Source organism: Piliocolobus tephrosceles, chromosome 6, assembly GCF_002776525.5.
Source record: "Piliocolobus tephrosceles isolate RC106 chromosome 6, ASM277652v3, whole genome shotgun sequence".
NCBI classification, from domain to species: domain Eukaryota; kingdom Metazoa; phylum Chordata; class Mammalia; order Primates; family Cercopithecidae; genus Piliocolobus; species Piliocolobus tephrosceles.
The window spans coordinates 10129522-10151361 of NC_045439.1; the positions used below are offsets into that span (position 1 = coordinate 10129522).

A 21840-nucleotide genomic window follows, 5' to 3' on the forward strand; every position below is an offset into this window, starting at 1 on the left:
AGATAGTACTGAACTTAATGTATACTGTGTTTTTTCCTATTTATACATACCTAAGATAAAGTTTAATTTCTAAGTTAGGCACAGTAAGAGATTAACAACAATAATGAATCATAAAATAGAACAATTATAACAGTATACTACAATAAAAGTTATGTAAAAGGTGTTTCTCTTGGTCTCAAAATACTGTAATATTTTTGGACCTCAGTTGACTATGGGTAACAGACTGTGTAAAGCAAAACCTTGGACAAGCAGGGAGCACTGTAGATTAATAAATGAGTGAACAAGTGAAGGAATGTCATGTTGTTGATTTTTTTGAAGGTGGAATCATAAGCTGAGGTAGAATTCAAAGGAAAGATGAGTGATATTTTGCATTTTAAAGAGAAAATACAATTTAATAAAATGTAAAGAATTGTTCCACGTTCGTTCTCCTTATCTGTTAAGGTGAAGTTTCAGCATGAAGTCTACCCCCCATGCAAACCTGACTGTGATTCCAGCCTCTCAGAACACCCGGTCTCCCGGCAGGTGTTCATTGTTCAGGATCTTGAGATTCGAGATCGTTTGGCAACATCACAAATGAATAAATTTTTATACCTGTATTGTAGTAAAGAAATGCCTCGAAAAGCTCACTCCAACATGGTAAGAGTTAACCTCATTGTTTTGTTATGTTAGTTTTGGAAACGTGTTTTTATTATATCTAACTGCAGGAGAGTTAAAGTAGGGAAAATTACTAGATATCTTTTCTCATTTTAATGTGGAAAATCCCTTTTAAATGTATTGCTTAAAGTTTTATGTTTAAAAAATTATTTTGTATGTCACTTCTAGGGTCCATTAACTCTAATTGCTAATAAATTGATATCTGAGGAAAACTAGAAGTCCCTAGTGATCTGTACAAAATATGTAGTATTGCTGAAGGTGTTCCAGATTTCTAACACTCTTTACATCTTGGTAAGGTAGAAATGATTCATTCAGGACTTTGGAGGTCCTTCATAGAATTTGATTTTGGAATATGGGCCTATGGTTAGCTTCAGGGTTTCAGTAAACTCCTGTTACTAAGTACAACATTATCCATTTGCAATTTTTCCTCTAAAGAGAGTCTATATCTTTAAGCAGTTCCCCTCCCCTCACCGCCCCCGACAGTGTCTCACTCCAGTAACCCAGGCTGGAGTGCAGATCATGGCTCAGTGCAGCCTCGACCTCCTGGGCTCAAACTTCCTCCCATTCAACCTCCTGAGTAGCTGGGACTACAGGCATGCACCACTGTGCCTGGCTAATTTTTTGTTTTTTTGTGGAGATAGGGTTTTTGTATGTTTCACAGGCTGGTCTGGAACTCCTGAACTCAAGTAATCCTCCCACCTTGGCCTCCCAAGGTGTTGAGATTACCGCCATGAGCCATCGTGCCCAGCCTTTAATCAGATTATTGATAGGGGCATGTGACCCAAAAATGTTTGATTCAGTCTTTTAAGAAAAGAGGGTGAACAATTCCTCTTTTTCTCATACAGTATAGGAATAGGAATTTTTCTTTTTTTCCTCATTTTTAAAGAGAAGAAGGTCATCATATTATTGTAGAAAAATGCTATTCTCTTTCTTGCCTTGTAGTTGACAGTGAAAGCCTTACACGTGTGTCCAGAATCTGGCAGGTCCCCACAGGAGTGCTGCTTGAGAGTGTCGCTGATGCCGCTCCGCCTCAATATTGACCAGGTTTGTAGCATGAGCGTGATAACTGCTGTTACAGTTAGATATAGACTGCATGTTCAGAATAAGGGAATTGCGATGTTTATCATTATTGAACTTTTATGGCGGTTACATACTTAAAGCAAACTTCTGATAAAGAATAGGGCAAATTCATTAGATGTTTGGAATCTGAACTGTGGGTGAGTAAACATCATTAGATGTTATTCCCCAGTCTCCTACTCATGGTGTGATGTAGACCTTAATGCCTGCTTCTTGTTCTCTAATCCTTAAGTACTGTACTCCCAGTTCAGATATGCATATATTTTCAGAGCGTATTAGAGGATTCCCTGATGAATTGAATGCTGCTCTGTCTTCATTGAAGCATCTGGAAGAGAATTCTTTCTGTGCTGGGCAAAATGAGAAATGAGTAAATTGGTATACATAAAGAAGTCAGAAACAACAGAGATTTAGACTTTCCCTAAAAAAAAAATTGGGATTGGGCACAGTGAAATCCACTTTCCCATATTCTAGCAGGCATTCCAACAAATTCTGGACTTTGCTTTGACCCAGAGAGCTGTTTAAAACATAGCTGGTACCTCTTCCAGAAACTTTTTCCCAAGGTGTATGAAAATAGGATGCTTAGCCAAGGTATAGTAATATCATGGTGAGAAGCATGGGTTTGGAGTCAGACCTGGGTTCCAGTCTTAGTTCTGTAGCTTTTACTAAGTTGTGTGGCTTTGGGTAAGTTACTTAACACCTCCAAGCCTTAGTTCCTTCATTGATAAAATGGGAGAAGTAGTAATACGTGTATCATAATGCTTTTAAAATGAAGTTTAAGTAAGTCAGTGTGTGAAAAACATTAGCTGGGTGCCTGACACACTAGATTAGGGATCAGTAATGTTAACTGTTGTTATTTAATAATAACATAGCATATGATAACTGCAGAACATAAATGGAGTTTTTAACTAATCTGCTTTGAAATAACAAAACCCTCTTGACAGAAATTGTGTTGATATGAGCTCAGGTGTCGAAGTATTTATTTGTGGAGTGGATGTTATTAATTTGCTTAAATAGTACTGATTGAATAATGTTCATTAGTTGTTTAAATAAAACTTGAATAAAAGCACGTAACAAATATTTCAAGAATGAGCTTAAAATAGTATTTATAAACAAAAAGTAGGCACTATCTTAGAGAAAATGTACTGTGAAGTAAGTGTTAATGAGCGATATCACCTAACACAAAAATTCTTTTTAGTTTGCCTCTTTTAAGATTGCTATACCATATTTTGGGATAGTAAATGGTCATCTGAGTAGAAAACCAAATATTTTTGTTTATTTTTTCTTGTGAAAACAAATCAGTTGGTGAATGATAATGCTTCGAGTATTATTTTTCTAACCAAGTACATCGCCACTTACTCATCTTAATTGAATCATGTGAAGTATGAAAGCAACACATTATTCTTTCATGTTTTGGAAAAAGCTGCATTGCTACTGAAGTTAAGTGCAACTGCTTCGAAAGCTCAGTGTTCCCATAGGGCAGGCAATAAGCATTGCAGACGGAATGAGTCCCATCTGGTGGATAAGTGGATGATGGAGGTCATACAACTAGGCAGTTTGAGATTCAAAATAGGAAGGGGGCCAGATTTCCTGACTCTGCTAGCCTGTTGTCCATTTTAGTTTTGTACTGCCGGGAACTCTGCAGGGAAAGTGTATCAATTCATTCAAAACCATTTGGTGAATACCTACCTTGTCCTAGGTTTTACGCTAGGATGCTGGGGATACAAAGATGAGTAAGACATCTCTATCTTCAAGGATCTCTTTATAGAAGACTGACATAAAGAGATAGTTTTGATGTGCTGTGATTGAGTGCAAGTAATACAGATAGGTATGGGATGATATGCCTGACCAGAAGACGGCTCTTAACCTAGACTGGGAGTCTGGAAGGGTGAGGGATGCTCAGGAAAGGCTTTCTGGAGGTGGTGACATTCAAGGTGAATCTTAAGGAGTGCAGTGGAGCTAGGCAGGTGAAGATTTTTGTAAAGGTACCAAAAGCTTTATTCTGATTGTGGACTGGGATTGGGAGACCATTCTGCTAAATAAGATAAGTAAGTGCTCAACCCAGGCTGTATAGGATGAATACAGAGCGCCAGTTTGCACAATTGTGTTTTTCGTCATCGTTGCTTCCTTGATTGTGACATTAAAAGGAATTCTTTTAACACTGTAAGTCATAGTGCAGTATTAATATCGTGTATCATAGGATCTTCAAACTAGACATATTTTACAGTCAAAGTTTAGCATAAACAATTTTTTAAAGTTTTAAAAAATTGATTGCATTGAGGTATAATTTACATACACTAAAGTGCACAGCTTTTAAGTGTTCAGTGGAGGTTTCACAGATTTACACACTTGAGAAGCTACTACCCCAGTTGAGATATAAAACATTTTCCTTACCCTGAAGACTCCACTCATGTCCCTTCGTAGCTCATCTTCACCATCCCAAAGTGACTACTGACTGATCTTTTGGTCACCATAGATTAGTTGTCTCCTGTTCTGCAACTTCATGTAAATGGAATTGTACTTGACTTCCTGTACTTACCCTTAAGTCTTTGAGATCCATCCATGTTGTAGCATGTATCCACATTCATTTTTATTGCTGAGTAGGATTTCGCTGTGGATATACCACAGTTTATCTGTTTACCTGCTGGTTCACATTGAAGTTGCTCCATGGTATTGGGTCTCAGGAATAAAGCTGTTAGGAAATTTATGTAGAAGTCTTTTTATGGGCATACGTTTTCGTTTATCTTGGTTGAATAAATACACATGTAAGAGTAGAATTTCTGGGTCATAAGATAGGTGTATGCTGAGCTGTCTTAAGAAGCTGCCAAACAGCTCTTCACAGTGGCTGCTGCATTGCACATTCCCACCAATAACCATGAGAGCTGCGGCTGCTTCATAGCCTTGCCAAACTTGGTATTGTCGTTTTTTAAATTTGAGCTGGTATGCTTTGTGTACACTGTGGTTTTAAATGGAATCTCCCTGATAACAGGTGATGCTGAGCATCTTTTTATGTGCATTATTAGCCATTTGTGTATTTTCTTTCGTGTTTGTGAAGTGTCTGTGTCTTGCTAGTTTTAAAATTGGGTTGTTTGGGTCGGATGCGGGTTACTCATTGCCTGTAATCCCACCACTTTGGGAGGCCAAGGCAGGAGGATTGCGTGAGCCTAGAAGTTCAAGAGCAGCCTGGGCAACATAGTGAGGTCTTGTTTCTACAAAAAATAGAAAAAAAATTAGCCAGGCATGGTGGTGCCTGCCTGTATTCCCAGCTTCTCAGGAGGCTGAGGTGGGAGGATCGCTTGAACTCAGGAGGTGGAGGCTGCAGTGAGCCATGATCACACTATTGTACTCCAGTCTGGGTGACAGAGCGAGACCCCCATCTGTAAAATAAAATAATAAAATAAAATGAAATAAAATGAAATGAAATGAAATGAAATGTAAAAATTTTATTGATCTTACTGATTTGTAAAGAGTTTAGCATATATACTAAAATCAAAAAATTTTGAGAACATTTTAAAAAGCTGGTGATTAGCATCTCTTTATCTGTTGTTTTTTGCATTTGTGGTGAAAAATGTGTAGAAACTATTGTCTCTTTGGTTCCCCCCCCTTTTTTTCTTAAAGAGCAAATTGATACCTGAAAATTTGCTGTTTTTTTGAAGATAATCATGGAGTCCCACCATTTATGGCATTAAAATATCACCATCTAGTGGCCAAAGAATAGTATTTTGTGTGCTGTTAAACTGTAAACATGTAATATTTGGTATAATAGGAATTATATATGTTAAATGCATATAGTGGAAAAATATATAAAATACATACATGAATATATATGTAAAACATAACAATATAATGAACAATTCATGAACCCACTACCCTGCTTCAGAACCAGAATATTTCCCCTACTGTAGAAATCATCTGCTTGCTCTGCAGTCCATTGCTTAGTCTCCCATATGCATGTTACTTAGAATATCCTTCTCATTTGCATCATTTGTAGTTCTTAGCTATGTGATCAGTAGACAGAGCTTTTGGAATTGTCAAACTGTTTTGGTGTGCCACCAAATATTTTGACCCTTCACATTGCATTTTGGCACAGTGTTAATGTTTTCTGTTAGTTTAGGGTTTTTTTTTTTTTTTTTTTTTTTTTTTTTTTTGAGACGGTGTCTCGCACTATTGCCCGGGCTGGAGTGCAGTGGTGCGATTTCTGCTCACTGCAGCTTCTGCCTCCCAGGTTCAAGTGATTCTCCTGCCTCAGCCTCCCGAGTAGCTGGGATTACAGGTGCCTGCCACCATGCCCAGCTAATTTTTTGTGTTTTTAGTAGACGTGGGATTTCACTGTGTTGGCCAGGCCAGTCTTAAACTCCTGACCTCCTGATCTGCCTGCCTCAGCCTCCGAAAGTGTTGGGATTACAGGTGTGAACACCACACCCAGCCAGTTTAGGATTTTTTTTAATGAAAGAATAAGATCAGGCTCAGGCATGTATACAAATATGTCCTCGAAGATATATTTGTCAGTTTGAGTGAGATAGGCAAAACGAACCTGCCAATAATGGGCAAATATGGCTTGTACATACAATGTGAAGATGGAGCCATGCAGTTTTTGTTTGTAATTATGTAATTTCAGGAGAGACCATACTGAATGGATTATTTTGATTATTTTGAATATCATGTTCAATGATGAAATGTATTAAGGCAATATAATGTATGATAAAAGCAGAAGTAAGTCATTTGGAACTTTGAAGACACTTAAAAGTGTACACATGGTGAAACCCCATCTCTACTGAAAATGCAAAAAATTAGCCGGGCGTGGTGGTGGGCGCCTGTTGTGACAGCTACTCGGGAGGCTGAGGCAGGAGAATGGCATGAACCCGGGAGGCGGAGCTTGCAGTGAGCTGAGATCGCGCCACTGCCCTCCAGCCTGGGCAACAGCCAGAATCCAGCCTGGGCAACAAAGCCAGACTCCGTCTCAAAAAAAAAAAAAAAAAAAAAAAATGTCCAGCACATGATTGTTGGTAATCTTATCACCACAATGCAGAATGAGAGCTAGTGCCAAGAGTGAGAGTGCTCCATTTCTAAGAAAACTCAAATGTACTTTGATTTAGTCCTTTTTACCTTTGTAATCTTTAATTCTGTCTCTCAATTTTCATACCTATAAATTAATTTCCTCATAGAGTTATGAGAATTAAAAGGGAAGTGTGTATCTGTGTGTGCGTGTATGTGGTCGGGGGAAGAATAGGAATAATGACTGGCATAGAGAAAGGATTCAGTAAATTGTAGCTATATTTGAACAATGAGTAACATATATGAGTTTAAGATACTTTGTTTCATAGTTTTAGAAATAGGTGATTTTTTTTCTTCCTTAGTTAAAATTACATCTCTTAATTTTAGGATGCCTTGTTCTTCCTGAAGGATTTCTTCACAAGTCTTTCTACAGAAGTAGAGCTTCAAATGACTCCAGATCCAGAAGGTATTAAATATGTATAGTTTGAAAAGGCTATACCAAGTACTTGGATTGATTTTAATTGTTATGAGGCTTTTTTGAGACTGTACTTATAATATTTATTCCCACTTATGTAAATGTGTTCTGTGTTTATTTTTGTTGATTTTTGCAAATGCTGTTTATGTAAAAGTAATAATTTAAAAGGTGAAAGCAAATTTTCTCTGTAACAAGAATCGTATTTTGATTAAATAAAATGTAGGAAAACAAATTAGATCAAGATTGATTTAAATGGTTGCTCAGAAGAAGCATATCTAATTTTTCAAACATGCACATTACATTTTCAGTTAAAAAGTCTCCTGGAGCTGATGTCACGTGCAGTTTGCCAAGGCATTTGAGTACCTCAAAGGAGCCAAATCTAGTTATTTCTTTCCCTGGGCCAAAACAACCTTCCCAGAATGATAGTGCCAATTCAGTGGAAGTGGTGAATGGCACGGAAGAGAAGAACTTCTCTGCTGAAGAAGCATCTTTTAGGGATCAGCCTGTGTTTTTTAGGTAACTAATTTAGTTTTAATAACAAATGAAGTTATTTTAGACTTTTGAAGATTGTTCTGTGATGTGTGTGTGCTGGTAATTGTGAGGTTCCATCAGCTTTTCTTTGCACTGCCAAATCATCAGCTGGTGTATTTATCTGTATGTGGTCCCCATCTAATTGCATCCCCCTTATTTGCACATAGTAACCTGGTTCAAAATTCATCTCTCTTTCGATTCCCTGGCAGGAATTTCCTTTTCTTCTAGCTTCTTCCTTCTTTTTCTCCTCTGTCCCCTCTTTCCAGCAGTGTTATGGCGTGTTTGTACCAGACCAATAGGATATCATCCTTTTGCTTTTTTTCATTTACGTATCTCAACCTGGCTATACCTGTCTGTCTTTTCCTTTGTGGGGATTTTCTACCTGTTTTCTCTGTCAGCCCTTCCCAGTCGTTGTGTGTCTTTCCTGACCCTTCCCTCCCCGCTCAGTGGGCACTATTGGGGGACCCAGGTCCCCATTGCTGCTGCTGTCAGCTGTGACTGCTGCCCAGCGGCTGGGCCAGCTCGAACACAGCACACTGCAGTTTCCTCATCTCCAGACCTGTTCATTCTTCTCGTCTTCTTTCTTTTCCAGCCCTTGATGGTAGGGATGGTGGCTTGGCCCTATGGGAAAGAGAAGGGATCGAAGATCAGTGCCCCTTTGTTATGAGGAACAGTTACATCTTCCCTGATTTTCTGTGCTGCTTTCTCACACATCCCAGGTTCCTGATTTCTTTCTCTCTAGGTTCTGAAGTTAGACTTTAGGTATGGGCCAAAGTCAGCAGTATTACTACTTGGAAGGGTTGTCACATTTTAAATATTTTGCGTAGTGATAAAAATAGGTAGAAAAAATGGAATATGATAATTGGAAAGATCTTGGAATAGATGATTTCTGGTGGTTCTAAATCTTTCCACCACCAAAGGAAGGACCTTTTAAAATTAATTTCCTACATTGATCCTTTTATTTTTACAAAAACATATCTTAAGTGGTAATTTGCATTCTTATTTTATTAGTCACATTTATAAACTGCCAATTTGATTTTTGTAAACATGGGCCTGAAAGCAAAGAATTTTGCCTTTTTCTTTTTTTTTTTAGCCCAAAGGAAGTTGGGTTCCTCATATATTTACATTTAAAAAGTACACAAGCCCTATACTTACTTAAGTAAATGTTTATTTTTTCCATTAGACTATTTAAAATATTGAGAATAGCTTATAGATTTCATTTGTACTCTCAAAGACTCCTAATCAGTGCCATAGTCTAAATTACACACCTTACAAATGAGTAAGTGAATGCCCAGAGAGATGAGTTGACTTGCTTAAGACCACAGTTAGTGGCCAAGGAACAACTAGAACACAGATCTTCTTATCCCCAATTCAGAAAATCCAGTACAGTTTTTAGTGATGTCATGAGAGCCCCCTTCCTCCAAACATTTATTCATTTTACAAATATTTATTGAGCACTTTAACTGTATACCAGGTTTTGATGTAGGCACAAATGAACAAAATAGAGAAAATATTTAATTGAGTTTACAAATTGAGATTACAAATAATTAAAATAAATGGTTTGTCCTATTAATACGTGCCATGGAGAAAAAAAAGAGTGAGAAAGGAGCGTATTGAGAGGGTACTGGCCAGACAGCCAAATGGAGCTGAGTATTCAGGGGATGGGCGTGACCTGAGGTCTGAGAATTCTTGTAGTGATTGGTGTAAATATAGCATCTCCATTTTGTTGTAGGCGAAGTGGACTTTGGTGAGATGGCTTAGGATGTAACCACCAACATTAATTCTGTGGGAAAACTGTGTTTCAAGTTCCAAACATTGTTTGCAGCCAACTTTTGGAAGCCAGATCATTTTGTTAGATGGGTATCATCAGTATACAACCAGCCCTCTATATCTACGAATTCCACATCTGAGAGTCAACCAAAATATTAATGAAAAATGACAATAAAAATAATACAAATTAAAAATACAAGAACGATTTGCACAGCATTTATGTTGTATTACATATTATAAGTAATCTAGAAATGATTTAGAGTATATGAGAGGATATGTGTGGCATATATGCAAATACTATCCCATTGTATATAAGGGACTTGAACATCAAGGGGTTTGATATCCATAAGGACCCTGGAAGCAGTCCCCTTCAGAAACCAAGGGATAGCTGTATAATTATAATTTCATTCTCACACTGTTCCCTGTATCTGTTTGTCAATATTCTGTTTACTTAGAAGCGTTAGTTTCAAGGATTCTCACAACATTTAACAATGTAGGTGGCATTTTAACAATTTCTGAAGACTGAGCAGCGGAGATTTTAAGTGACTGGTCCACAGTTGCATCTCATAGATGAACCTGGGGTTCATGCCAGGATTGCTAGCACTTCTTCACCAGACAGTCAAAATAATTCCTTAGGCTTTCTCTTTTTATTTCTTGGTAATGACTGTCTGGTTTAATCTTGAGGGTTGCTTTTATTAATTTGTTCTTTGAATGAATTGAGAATATATGTAAGAATAAATTTTTTTGTAAGTGTACATTATTTCATAAACTGAGAAAAGTTTTCTATTACATTTTATTTCTGTATTCTTTTTTATTTTTATTTTCCCACAAAATATACAGACATAACTAAGAAAAGCTTTTTGTGAGAAACGCAAATATAATAATATATGAACGATTAACATCTGTTTAATTGTTATATTAAGAAAAGATAGAGCTAAAAGACTTTCTCTTTTATTTAGTTCTTAAGATATTTACATGATTAATTTTGTGGTTTTGTTTTTATTCTCCAATTGAACAAATTAATGTATATCTAATTTCACCTATTAGTAATTGTAAATGTAAATAACTCCCCTCCTTCCTTTATCTTCAGAGAATTTAGATTCACGTCAGAAGTTCCCATTCGACTTGATTATCATGGCAAACATGTATCAATGGATCAGGTGGGAAACTCTACAAATATACTCTACAAAATTATCTTATGTTTCTATAATGAACTCGTTTTTATTTTTAACTTTGCTTTGTCATAGTTTATATATATGTTTGAAATGAAGTGCAAGGTTTTTAAATTTAATTGTTTTTAATGTAAATACTCAGGTCCCATGAGTAAAACTTGGTATAAATTGGGTCATATGTATTGTAAAATATATATTTTTGCTGTAAATATTTTAAGTGTTTTAATATCAATAATGACTACTGCTTTGACTTTCAAAGTAAGAATGATTTTAGATGTTGAGTCTCTTAATTTACAGGTTAATTTGGCCTTTTTTAATTTTGAAGGGTACGCTAGCTGGGATTTTGATTGGTCTGGCTCAGTTAAACTGCTCTGAACTAAAGCTCAAGAGGCTTTCCTATCGACATGGGTAAGTGAATTTACTATATGAAGCTTTAAGTGAAGTTACCAAAGTTAGTTTCCAACAAATTTAAAAACTGAGTTTTCTTAGCAAGCATACACAATTTTATAGTATTTTAGAGAGCTCATCTTTAGAGGACTCTTACAGATTTAGGTACTGATTTCTATTCTGAGGGATTAGAAGTAGTTTGAAAAGAGTAATATTTGGAAAAAACAGTTATAGTTTAGGATATTTTAAATAATTTTCTAAGGTTGTAAATTAGCTTATTCAGTGAAAAGATTGGAAGTTCACAAGGTAGTAGTGGTTCTTAGTAGCAATTATTGGCAATTTAGGAACTTTGGGTTAATCCTATGCCAAAGCCTGAGATGTTCAAGAAATAAGAACAGCGGGAAGACACACTATTACCTGAGTCTTGTAGAAATTATTAACATTAGAATTGGATTTTATATATGTGTGTGTGTGTATGTATATGTATATTTAGAGAAATTCAGGTTGTGAGTTAAATGCATGATTTATATTTCTTTTTGCTTTGAAAAATGTTTTGCTATTTTTGAAGCATCTGTAATATTTGTCCTTATAATTTGTAGATTTTAAGTAAAAACCCTCAAACCTATGTCTATAAATGTATTTCTCCTTTTGACATAATAATAATCATTTGCTCTAGTTTACTAGGTGTTGACAAATTATTCTCATATGCAATCACTGAGTGGCTTAATGACATTAAGAAGAACCAGCTGCCTGGAATCCTGGGAGGTGTTGGACCTATGCATTCACTAGTACAATTAGGTGAGTTTTCTTTTTTTTTAATCGAAAGATAAGTTATTTTTTCAGATCAGTAATTCTTACCCTTTGAGAATTTATGTGAGGACCATCAGTCTAGAAAACTCACATATGTACTCTTACACACAAAACTTTACCTCCAGTTTTAGGAGTTAAAAACGCCAGGCTTAGAATGATTGAAAGGTCTGAACTCTGGCACTGATGTTGATTTTGTGTTGACTGTTCTAGTACAAGGCCTAAAGGACTTGGTCTGGCTCCCAATAGAGCAGTACCGGAAGGACGGCCGCATTGTCAGAGGGTTTCAGAGAGGCGCTGCTTCCTTTGGTACCTCGACAGCAATGGCTGCTCTAGAACTCACAAACAGAATGGTTCAAACCATACAGGTATCTTTCCTTAGACTGCCTTAAGTCTATCCAAAAAGAGCCATTGTGAAATGGTTGGGTCTTTTTGTTTTTAAAACAATACTGCGAAAATATACAAAATGTTGTGAGTAGATACTTTATTTGTAAGGATTTAATGTCACGCTTGTTTTATTGCTTAAATGTTTAGTGTTAAATAATTAGAATAAAGCAGTGGAATACAGTGTCAGATTTGTTTGCACGTTTCAGGTAAATTGTAAACATTAAGTTAGCAGAGGATTTATTTCACCATATTTGTATGAAAGGATCATAGCTAAGTTTGAAGAAGGTGTTGTAGATTAAACAGAAGTATTGAAGGTCCTTCTAGTAAGTATTAAGCTCCATAGACTGATGTGGAAATGTTGAGTGTTCTCAGTGAACAGAGGAGGGGCTAAAAATTTACCTCAATCCAGTTGTTAGTTCTTAATTTATACTTTTATGTTCTTGTTATAAAAGTCATCAATTCTTGTGGTAAAGAATTCGGATACGCAGAAGTGTCTTCATTAGGGCTTATGAGTTCCTCTCCTCTTCCTCACTCCCTATAGGAAGTGCTCTGCTGGTCCCTAACTCTTCAGACTTTCTTCTAATTCATTTCTTCCTTTTGACAAAATGATCCAGGCAGCTGCAGAGACTGCTTATGATATGGTGTCTCCTGGTACCCTTTCTATCGAGCCCAAGAAGACCAAAAGGTTTCCTCATCACCGGTTAGCCCACCAGCCAGTAGACCTGAGGGAAGGTGTGGCCAAGGCCTACAGTGTTGTGAAAGAGGTAATTGAATACTTGGGTGGACACATCAGAACCCATCTTTGTGCTTTCCCAACTTTCACGTAAAGAGCATTTAATGGCTTAAATTTGTTCTGTAGAAATCCCTGGGAGCGGAATGGCAACTGCTGCTAATAACATGTGCCCATATCTGTGTGAGGTGATGGAAAAGGGCCAGTCTGGGACCAGTAGGCTTGCGGGAAGACTGGTGATTGTGTGGGTGGACGGATTCTCTCTCTTCACCTGCAGAAGCACTCAGGGAGCAATAGAAACAAATGCCATGTGTTCGCTGTCTAGGTTTAACACATTTATGCTCTGCCCTGCTTACTTCAGATGTGCTTAAGAACTAGAGCTTTTCAGATGAATCTCCCACCCTGATCCTATTGTCATGCCTTCACTATGCTGAACATGGAACATATGTTTTTATATAGTTTTATTATATAAGTATGTATTCATAAGCAAAACATACTAGTGTTTATATTTTAAAAGTTTCCATAAATGGTGTTACGTGTCTCATTCTGCAACTTATTTCTTTCAAGACAGATCCATGTTAATCTTAATCCATGTAGGTCTAATTTCAACAGTTTTATGGTATTTCACTATATGAATATATCATAATTTATTTATTTTCCTATTGGGGGACATTCAGTTTCCATTTTTTCCCCTAAAACACCACTATGGGGAGTGCTCATTTAACTGTCTTTTTGTTCATATGTACAATAAATTATTTAGGGTGCAACTGGGGAGTAACTGTTGGAATCTTGAGATTTATTAAGCATTGCTGAATTGCTCTCTGACACAGCTGTGCCAGCGAACTCTGTTTTTTTTTCTGGGTGTTGTCAGGGTCATTCCTTGGCATACTCTTTTTGACATTCTTTTTAATATGACATAAGGGAGTTTGAGGTCATTTGACTTATGATTTGTGTTTTAGGATTTCATGAAAGATATTTTTCTCAGTCATATTCTAACAACAGTCAGACGTGCCTAGGACGGTCTTTTACTTGAGAAAAGTAGCCTCTGTGGTCCCAAACGGCAGGAAGTCCACGAAGGTAGGGCCCCAAGAAATGTATTAGTGGATAAATAAAGGTAAGACCAATGGTCAGCTTGGAGAAAAAGATTTACTGGGGAGAATAAAGAGATAATTACCAGTCAGACTTGCTCCTATAGATGTCAGAATTGGGCCAGCTATCAATAGGTTAAAATTAGATCTGTGAAACAGACATTGGGGTTAGTAAGGGCAGTGGGCAGTAAGATGTAATAGCAGTTTGATATTTAGCAACTTGTGAAATGGTTGCCTAATTGAATCTATATTGATTTTAAAATAAATGTGTGCTTACTTTGTGCCAAATGTATGATAATCGCCATTAGAGATAGGCGATATTTCTAATTTACAGATGAGGAAATGGGTTCCACCAGACAGTGGCCTCCCCCAAGTACCACAGTGAGAAGGGAGTGGAGCCAGGATTGGAACTGGGTATTTGGGTTTAAAGTGTAGTTCTCTTTCTCTAAGCTGTCACTAGGAAGAATGAGGGAAGGGAGGGTGAGATTAGTAAGTGTGGATTGAGATGGTAGGATATGCTTGTTTGGACTTACTCTGGATTCTCTATTAAAGTTAAAAAAAAAAAGTTCTTAAGTGGCGATTGGTATTTCTTTTCCATTTTAGATGTCAGTAAGTCAAAGATGAAGAGAAAATGCCATTTGTGTGTCATAGATAGGCTCATCTTTTAGATCAGATGTCAGCAGACTAGGCTACAGGGCAGACCTGGCCATGCCTCTTTTGTATGGGCCTTTGAGCTAGTAATAATGGTGTTTATAATTTTAAAGGATTGTAAAACAAAACAAAAAAACAAAAAATAAGTAACAGAGACCATGGCCCACAAATACCTTCTATGTGGACCTTACAGAAAAAGTATGTCAACTCCTACTTCCGTCATTTTATTTGGTGGTAGTCAGGCACTTATGAGGGTGGTAGCAGGAATTATTTATTGAACACTTACTGTCTTCCAAACTGTCAAGCTCTTGAGATGAATTATTCTAACAATCACTATAGGAGGAAGGCAACATTTTAATTTCCTGTTTAAATGACTGGTCCCACAGCTAACTAATAGGGCTGAGATTGGAATTTACTTCTGTTGTCTGCAAACGTAGTGGTGGTCAGCCTCGTACTGTACTCATCTACTCCTGTTTATCTCGGGTGGCATAGGGAGGAGAGCTGGTGGAGAGGGGAGGGAGATGGTGCAGTGAAATGTATAATTTGTAAACATTTTTTTTTGTTGTGCTCATGGTTTCTCATTGGCTATTCTCTAGATAGGTTTTAAGGTAGTACTTATTATTTCTTTGAGTTTTTCTGGACCTTTTTTTTTTTTTTGAGACGGAGTCTCGCTCTATCACCCAGGCTGGAGTGCAGTGGCGTGATCTTGGCTCTCTGCAAGCTCTGCCTCCTGAGTTCACACCATTCTCCTGCCTCTGCCTCCCAAGTAGCTGGGACTGCAGGCACCCACCACCACGCCCAGCTAGTTTTGTGTATTTTTAGTAGAGACACGGTTTCAACGTGTGTTAGCCAGGATGGCCTCGATCTCCTGACCTCGTGATCACCTGCCTCAGCCTCCCAAATTGCTGGGATTATAGGCGTGAGCCACCGCACCTGGCCTTCTAGACATCTTTTTTTTTTTTTTTTTTTGCTCTGTGGTATTACATGTTTTTGCCAGATGTACTGGATAGGTAGGACACTCTTGTTAACTTGCCAAAATGATGGCTAGATTCTGGGTTAGGACAAGGTCCTTGATTTCCCTGGAGAATTCAAAGTTCCTTTATGCTGTCCCCGTCACTGAAGCTGCCACAATAAGATAATAATAATAATAATAATAATGGAATGTTGCTTTGAGTTCCCTAGGGATTTCTGAGTTAGATAAATGGTAAAGATTCAGGAGGCACATGCCGTTTTACCACATTGGTTTGACTACATGTTTGTATATTCAGCTTCAAAGCTTAGCAGTCATTATTAGCATAGAGACTGAGTAAACAAAAAGAAAGCTTAGCAGTCATCATTATTTTATTGTTATATGTTGTGAGAAAGATGGAAAGTGCTGTTGAAGTTTTGTTGAGAATTATTAAACATATTCCTGCTTTTTGTTCTCAGAATTTGCTAATCCAATAAAATGTTCTATTTAGCTTTTTATCGTAATTGAATTTTCCATTTTTTTTCCTAATACATAGCCAGTAATTTAAAACAAATTAAGTAATTTCCCAGAGCTTAATAGAATTAGGTGTTTTTATGTTGAATCAAAGGGAACTATCACCATATTTCTTTAGTAAGTGTATTCAAGAAGCTTTGTTTGCCAAGGTTAACTGGAGGGATTAATAGTACCAGCAAAGCCCGTATTTCTGTCTTCCCAATGCGAAATTTTAGTTTACCTACATTTTCCACACACTAGTGTCACAATAAAATACTAAATCATAATTGCCTGTTTTCCTTATAGTTAGAAGTCTGTCATTAAAAATAATCCTGGGTTATCAAAAAGCATGGCAGTTTTGTTTTGTTTTTTTTTGTCTGATTACAAACATAATGTTGATTACCTGCTTTAAAAGTGTGTACTGCAGGATAGCTTGGAGAGTTTTCCGACCAGAGTTTGTTCACTGCCCTCCTCTCTCCTCCCTCCCACCTCTATGCAGGGAATCACAGACACGGCTCAGACCATTTATGAAACTGCGGCTCGAGAACACGAGAGCAGAGGGGTGACTGGTGCCGTAGGCGAGGTTCTGCGCCAGATCCCCCCGGCAGTGGTGAAACCTCTGATTGTTGCCACAGAAGCAACGTCAAACGTGCTGGGTGGCATGAGAAACCAAATTAGGCCAGATGTCCGGCAAGACGAGTCACAGAAATGGCGCCACGGGGATGACTGATGGCTCAGAACTGACAGCGTGAAGATAAGGAGAGTGGAACCAGGAGCTCAGCGTCCCGAAGGCAGCTTCAGAAGAAGCTTGTTTAATTTTATTATGCTCATCTCAGGAACAAAAGCATTTTTTAGTTAAATAATTTAATGTCAAAACAACATGCAACCAAAAACTTCTGACATTTAGGGCTAGTTGATACTTGCCTATAGAAATGTTTGGTGGCTGGTGTCAAAGTTCCTTAAAGCATTTGCTGCCAAGTTAGTGGAAGGCTCACTTTTGTTAAATGACTGTAATTCTCCTTGTTACCGACGAGAGATCATTGGAAGCCACCTTCTAAGACACTCTTTGTGTAGCTCTGTGGTGTGAGTTTTCTTAAGGTTTCAAAAGAATCACAGCTTCAAAACTTCAATTGAAAATGAGAGACAGAAGCCACAGGGGAAGCAAAGCAAATAGGATTTTTAATATAAATATCAGTGTGGAAAAATAACCTATTCTGTTGAATTTAGTGTTCATGCACTTGAGAACAACATTATTTCCATTTACTCCAAAAATCCTTCTGTGGGGGTTTGAGAAGGTGGATGTTGCAGACGTGTTCTGTTGTGTTGCACTTTATCCTGTGTGTGTGTGTGTGTGTGTGTGTTTCGATTAATTCAAGTTGTGTGCTGTATTTCTTGTATAATTTACGAAGTTACACAAAATACAAAGAGCAGTAAACTTGTCTGAAAGTTTTTGGCAAAGGAAAGTAACTTAAATGTAATAGCTTCCTTTAAGAGTACAGGAAAATATGCATTCTATAATGAAGTGGGGCCCATGTAATTGTTTATATTTTCAGTTTTAAGCAGCTATAGTGCAAGCTTGTTAGGAATGTGTGGAAGAGGAGATTGGAAGTGATTTTTCCTCTTTTAAAAGTAAACAAAAATTCTTCAAATATGCCCTAGTTAACTGTTTCAGCATACCATTTTTACTTGGTTAACAGTGTACATTTTGATAACCTTATCAGGAGTGAATAAAGTATTTTTATTTAAAGGCGATACTGTTTTATGCTTCCATGAATATTTTGCTTTTCTTAGAGCATATTCATAGGTGCAGTACCATGATTTACCACAAGATAATTGGGAACAGTTTCTCAAAATTGATTTTGCTTAGTGTCAGGTAAATCATTACCTAGGAGTAAGAGGGAAATTGTTCTCAATTCCTGACTTTAGATTGATCCAGCAGAAAGAAAAGGTGGAACTTTGTGCACATCCACTGTTTAAAGTTGCATGACGTGACTTCCTGTTTTCTAAAGTTGGGGGAATATCATTGAATTTCGATTTCAGAACTGCATGTCAATTTGGGACTTGGAAAATGAAGTTAAGTCGATTTCATTCTCTAAATTTTCTAAGCAGGAAAGCAATGTAAACCAAAAATCAAAATGTTTAGAATTTGTAAAAATGGGGTTATATAGCTTTTAATTTTAGTTTCATTTTTACTGCCAAAAAAAACTTAAAAAGACAACAGTGTAATCACCTGTTAAAGCACTGTGGGACCATCTGCTATTCGGTTCTGGGTAGAGCCTGGTCCTGGCGACACACTAACAGGAAGGCGCGCTGTGTTACCGGGAAGGCGCCTCTGGCTGTGGGGTGCCTTCTGACGCCAGCATTCTCCATTTGCCCTTAATAAGGAAGCTTGCTATGTGTGTTAACCCGGTTATGATTAGTCAAACTGGAAAACACTTGATCAAACTTAAAATTGTAAAATCTCTCTAACTTTTAAATATACTTTCCGTATTTATACTTAAGTTCAGTTAACTAAAGTATAGAGACAAATAATTATTCTCTCCTTTGCACCCTGAGTTGCAAACAAATTAAGTTTACAAATCTCATTTAAACATATATCTTCATAATGTAACCTCCATGGTTCTTTCTTTGTTCTGCCCTCCTGTGCTTGCTGTTGATATAATCATTTTGGGAACAGAAACATTGTGTCTCAAAAAGATTCATTGTCAGTTCAGCCGAGATGTTCTTTACCTGAGACCCTGGAAAGATGTTTATCTGTATCTGAACACTTCTACATTATTAAATGTCCTTCAGTTTTTTCTTTTTTACAAGTGTCTTTTCAAACTTTTGTGTTATGATGACACAGCAGAAAGAGTGTGGCTAGAATCCGTGGTTTGCCACATCTGCGGCTTACCAAACGATGACTTGTCCAGTACGCCTGATCCCTGTAAGCCTCGGCATCCCTCCTGGTAAACAGAGGGTTTTTTACGACAAAACCCAAGGTGGGGTTTTGGATGATTAGTCCATGTGTGCGTGTGAGAATGATTGCATGTGGCGTCATGCTTTGTACAGAACCTCAGACCACTGGGCCTTGTCCAGTGAGAGTCCTCTCTCGGGTGACATCACACACGGAGCAGCCAGGGGCCACCTTAGATCTCAGATCTCAGAGCAATACTTTTCTGAACTGCCACTGTGCCTGCGTGGTTGGGTTTGGTGTCATGCTTCTGATAAGAGTAGATCGCGCGTGTCCACCAGTGATACGTTGAGTCCTTACAGTTGCCCCCCCCCAATGGAGTTCCATAAGCAGCTCCATCGAGATCTGTCAGCAAGTTGCAGGACCCTACAATGTTCTGACACGTTAAGACCACCTTACATCACGAGTAGAGAGGCAGCTGAGGCCACAGCCATGTCTTCCTCTTGAATGGAGCTAACTTGGAACCCCCCATTTTTCCTTCCTGTCTGCCCGCCACTGAACATTGCCCTTTAGATAACTCAGTGTTTCTTCTAGATGTCATAGCAATAGACTTTCACTTTCATGAAGTTTGGGTACAATTTGGATTCTCAAGTACATATATTTATCAATATTTTTATAAGGCAAAGTTCACTTAAAAAATCTTTCCAAGTAGCAGTGTGCCTAAGACGGCAACACACTAAAAACCAGTGTTTCCTGCTCCTGTTGTATGTCACTTTTCAAGCCGATTGAAACATTTCTGGCTTGTAGGGCATTACTTTTTAACCATCTCCTTTATAAACAATGTTCTGTAGGTTTAGTGTATAGTGTCTTTGTTCAGTTCCAAAAAATGTCCAGACAACTGTGTCTGCCCCTGCAGAGGCTGCTCGTCCAAAGGCAGCGTGTGCTGCTTCCACCGGGTCGCAGACAGCAGGGGAGCTGAATTCTAAAGCAGCGACTTAAAATGAGGAATTCACAATTACACTAAAAGGTTTCAGGATTGACTAATCATTGTCTTAAGATTAACTCAGATTTTTGATGTGTAAACAGCTGTGTGACTTGGCGTCTGAGAGGTCACTCTGCTTCAGAGTTCTTGCACCCACATCCTCAGAACCGTGGGGCATGGTGGGCTCTGACGAGCGCTCCCCTTCTGTTTTCCTTCACTACTTTTGACCTACTTAAGACTTCAGAGAGAATGTCCTTCAAGTTCTTTTCTCCATCAAGTTCTTTAAGTTCTTTGAAAGGAAGGGACTGTGCAAACACAAAGTGATATTCTTTTGTATCTGCAAATGCATCAGCTGGACATACAACTTGGTATCAAAGAGAATAAAATCAAATCTAAATTTTTGAGTCTTAGGTTAAAAAGGAAATTTATTTGTATAGTTTATAGATAATGAAGGAAAAAGATTTCTTCTTTTTCATTGCAGGAAATCTTGTTTACTGGAAGATAGAGTCACTGTTTTCATAGAAGACAAATAGTGCTTTAATGCCAACTTATTTTTATCTCAACATTTTCAGGATCATGGTAGGCACACTGCCTCCTTGAATAGACATTATATGCACAGCTGCAAGTCAGCCAATTTTTTTTATTCAGAAGTATTTTCCCTCCATTATAGTGCCTGCATATCTGAGGTACAAAAAGCATTCAACACACTACCATAATAGGCTTCTTTGGGGATGAGAAATTTGAGTCTCAACAACTCAGAATTTGTAATGTCAGCGTTTTTGGTAAACGTAGGTGTTGGAGGTATATTTTGCTTTCCTACAATTGTTGGGCCCTTGATTCCAAGCATGTTGCTTCATAGAAAGCACCAGAGTGCCATCTGCTGTATTTCAAGAGATTGAAAATGTCATCTCAGCTGGCTCAGTTATATCTCTAATGTCCCGGGTAGCAGCCCTTCCCTCTACAAAAATGTTTACTTTGCTGTTTCACTTGTATTTTGTGTATACGAAATGGCAGCTTCCGATTTCTAGTTGGATTTGTCTTGCATTGTTTGTATAACTTGCTGGTCACCCAGGGCTATTTGCTTTTTCATTGAGAAATTTGGTAGGGGTGTCTAGTTCAGCTTTTATGTTGATCCATCCTGACTTATTGTAGACATTGAATTTATCTCACCACAAGTAAAAGAACATATGTGTATTGACTGTCTTTGCTAAGTTTCCTAATTTTTCCTAATTGTGGCAATTACGGATGTGAATAAGAATACTGATGCTGTACAAATATTTTTGTGGAAATGTACCATGTTAATGTGACTATTTAAATAATATGAAAATAAGAATACTGTTGAAGAAAAAATTAAAATATTTACTCTTTGGATTTTGCTTTAAACACTCTTGTCTTTCACCAAGAAGTGTTCCCAGAACTTGTGTAAAACACGTTTTGGGGTGGGGATGTACAAATGCGTCAGACCTTGTGATTGGGAAGTGATGCTCCAATGCCCCGGATGTTTCTGATAGCAGATCTCGGGTCTGTCTGCTACTGATTGCTGAGCTGTATGGAGTTTTAACAGTTCTTCCCTCCCCGCTTTGGATTTTGGTCCCTCTGTTAGTTATCCTATCCCTGCAATATGGACTTGGTGGCAAACACATCTCCTAGTTTGATCTCACAAAACTGATAACTATTTGGAGGAGTATTTTTACTTGTGAAGGAAATATTTAAAAGACATACTTACTTTTATTTTATTTATTTTTTCAGATGGAGTTTTGCTCTTGTTGCCCAGGCTGGAGT

The 21840-nt window shown here is 37.7% G+C and overlaps 1 protein-coding gene across 2 annotated transcripts in view; it reads left to right on the plus strand.

Moving 5' to 3' along the window:
* Positions 1-21429, plus strand: part of ATG2B (autophagy related 2B) — an 81834-nt gene extending 60405 nt beyond the window's left edge. The window contains exons 33-42 of one of the 2 annotated variants that reach the window (XM_023205582.3): positions 442-636; positions 1597-1698; positions 7111-7189; positions 7507-7714; positions 10590-10659; positions 10997-11079; positions 11735-11856; positions 12079-12233; positions 12867-13016; positions 16683-21429. In XM_023205582.3, coding sequence (XP_023061350.2) covers positions 442-636; positions 1597-1698; positions 7111-7189; positions 7507-7714; positions 10590-10659; positions 10997-11079; positions 11735-11856; positions 12079-12233; positions 12867-13016; positions 16683-16913 — 1395 coding nt within the window. In that variant the 3' untranslated portion in view covers positions 16914-21429. The remainder of the gene's footprint in view (positions 1-441; positions 637-1596; positions 1699-7110; positions 7190-7506; positions 7715-10589; positions 10660-10996; positions 11080-11734; positions 11857-12078; positions 12234-12866; positions 13017-16682) is intronic. The other variant, XM_026455330.1, reaches the window with a different exon arrangement.
* Positions 21430-21840: the final 411 nt, after the last annotated feature.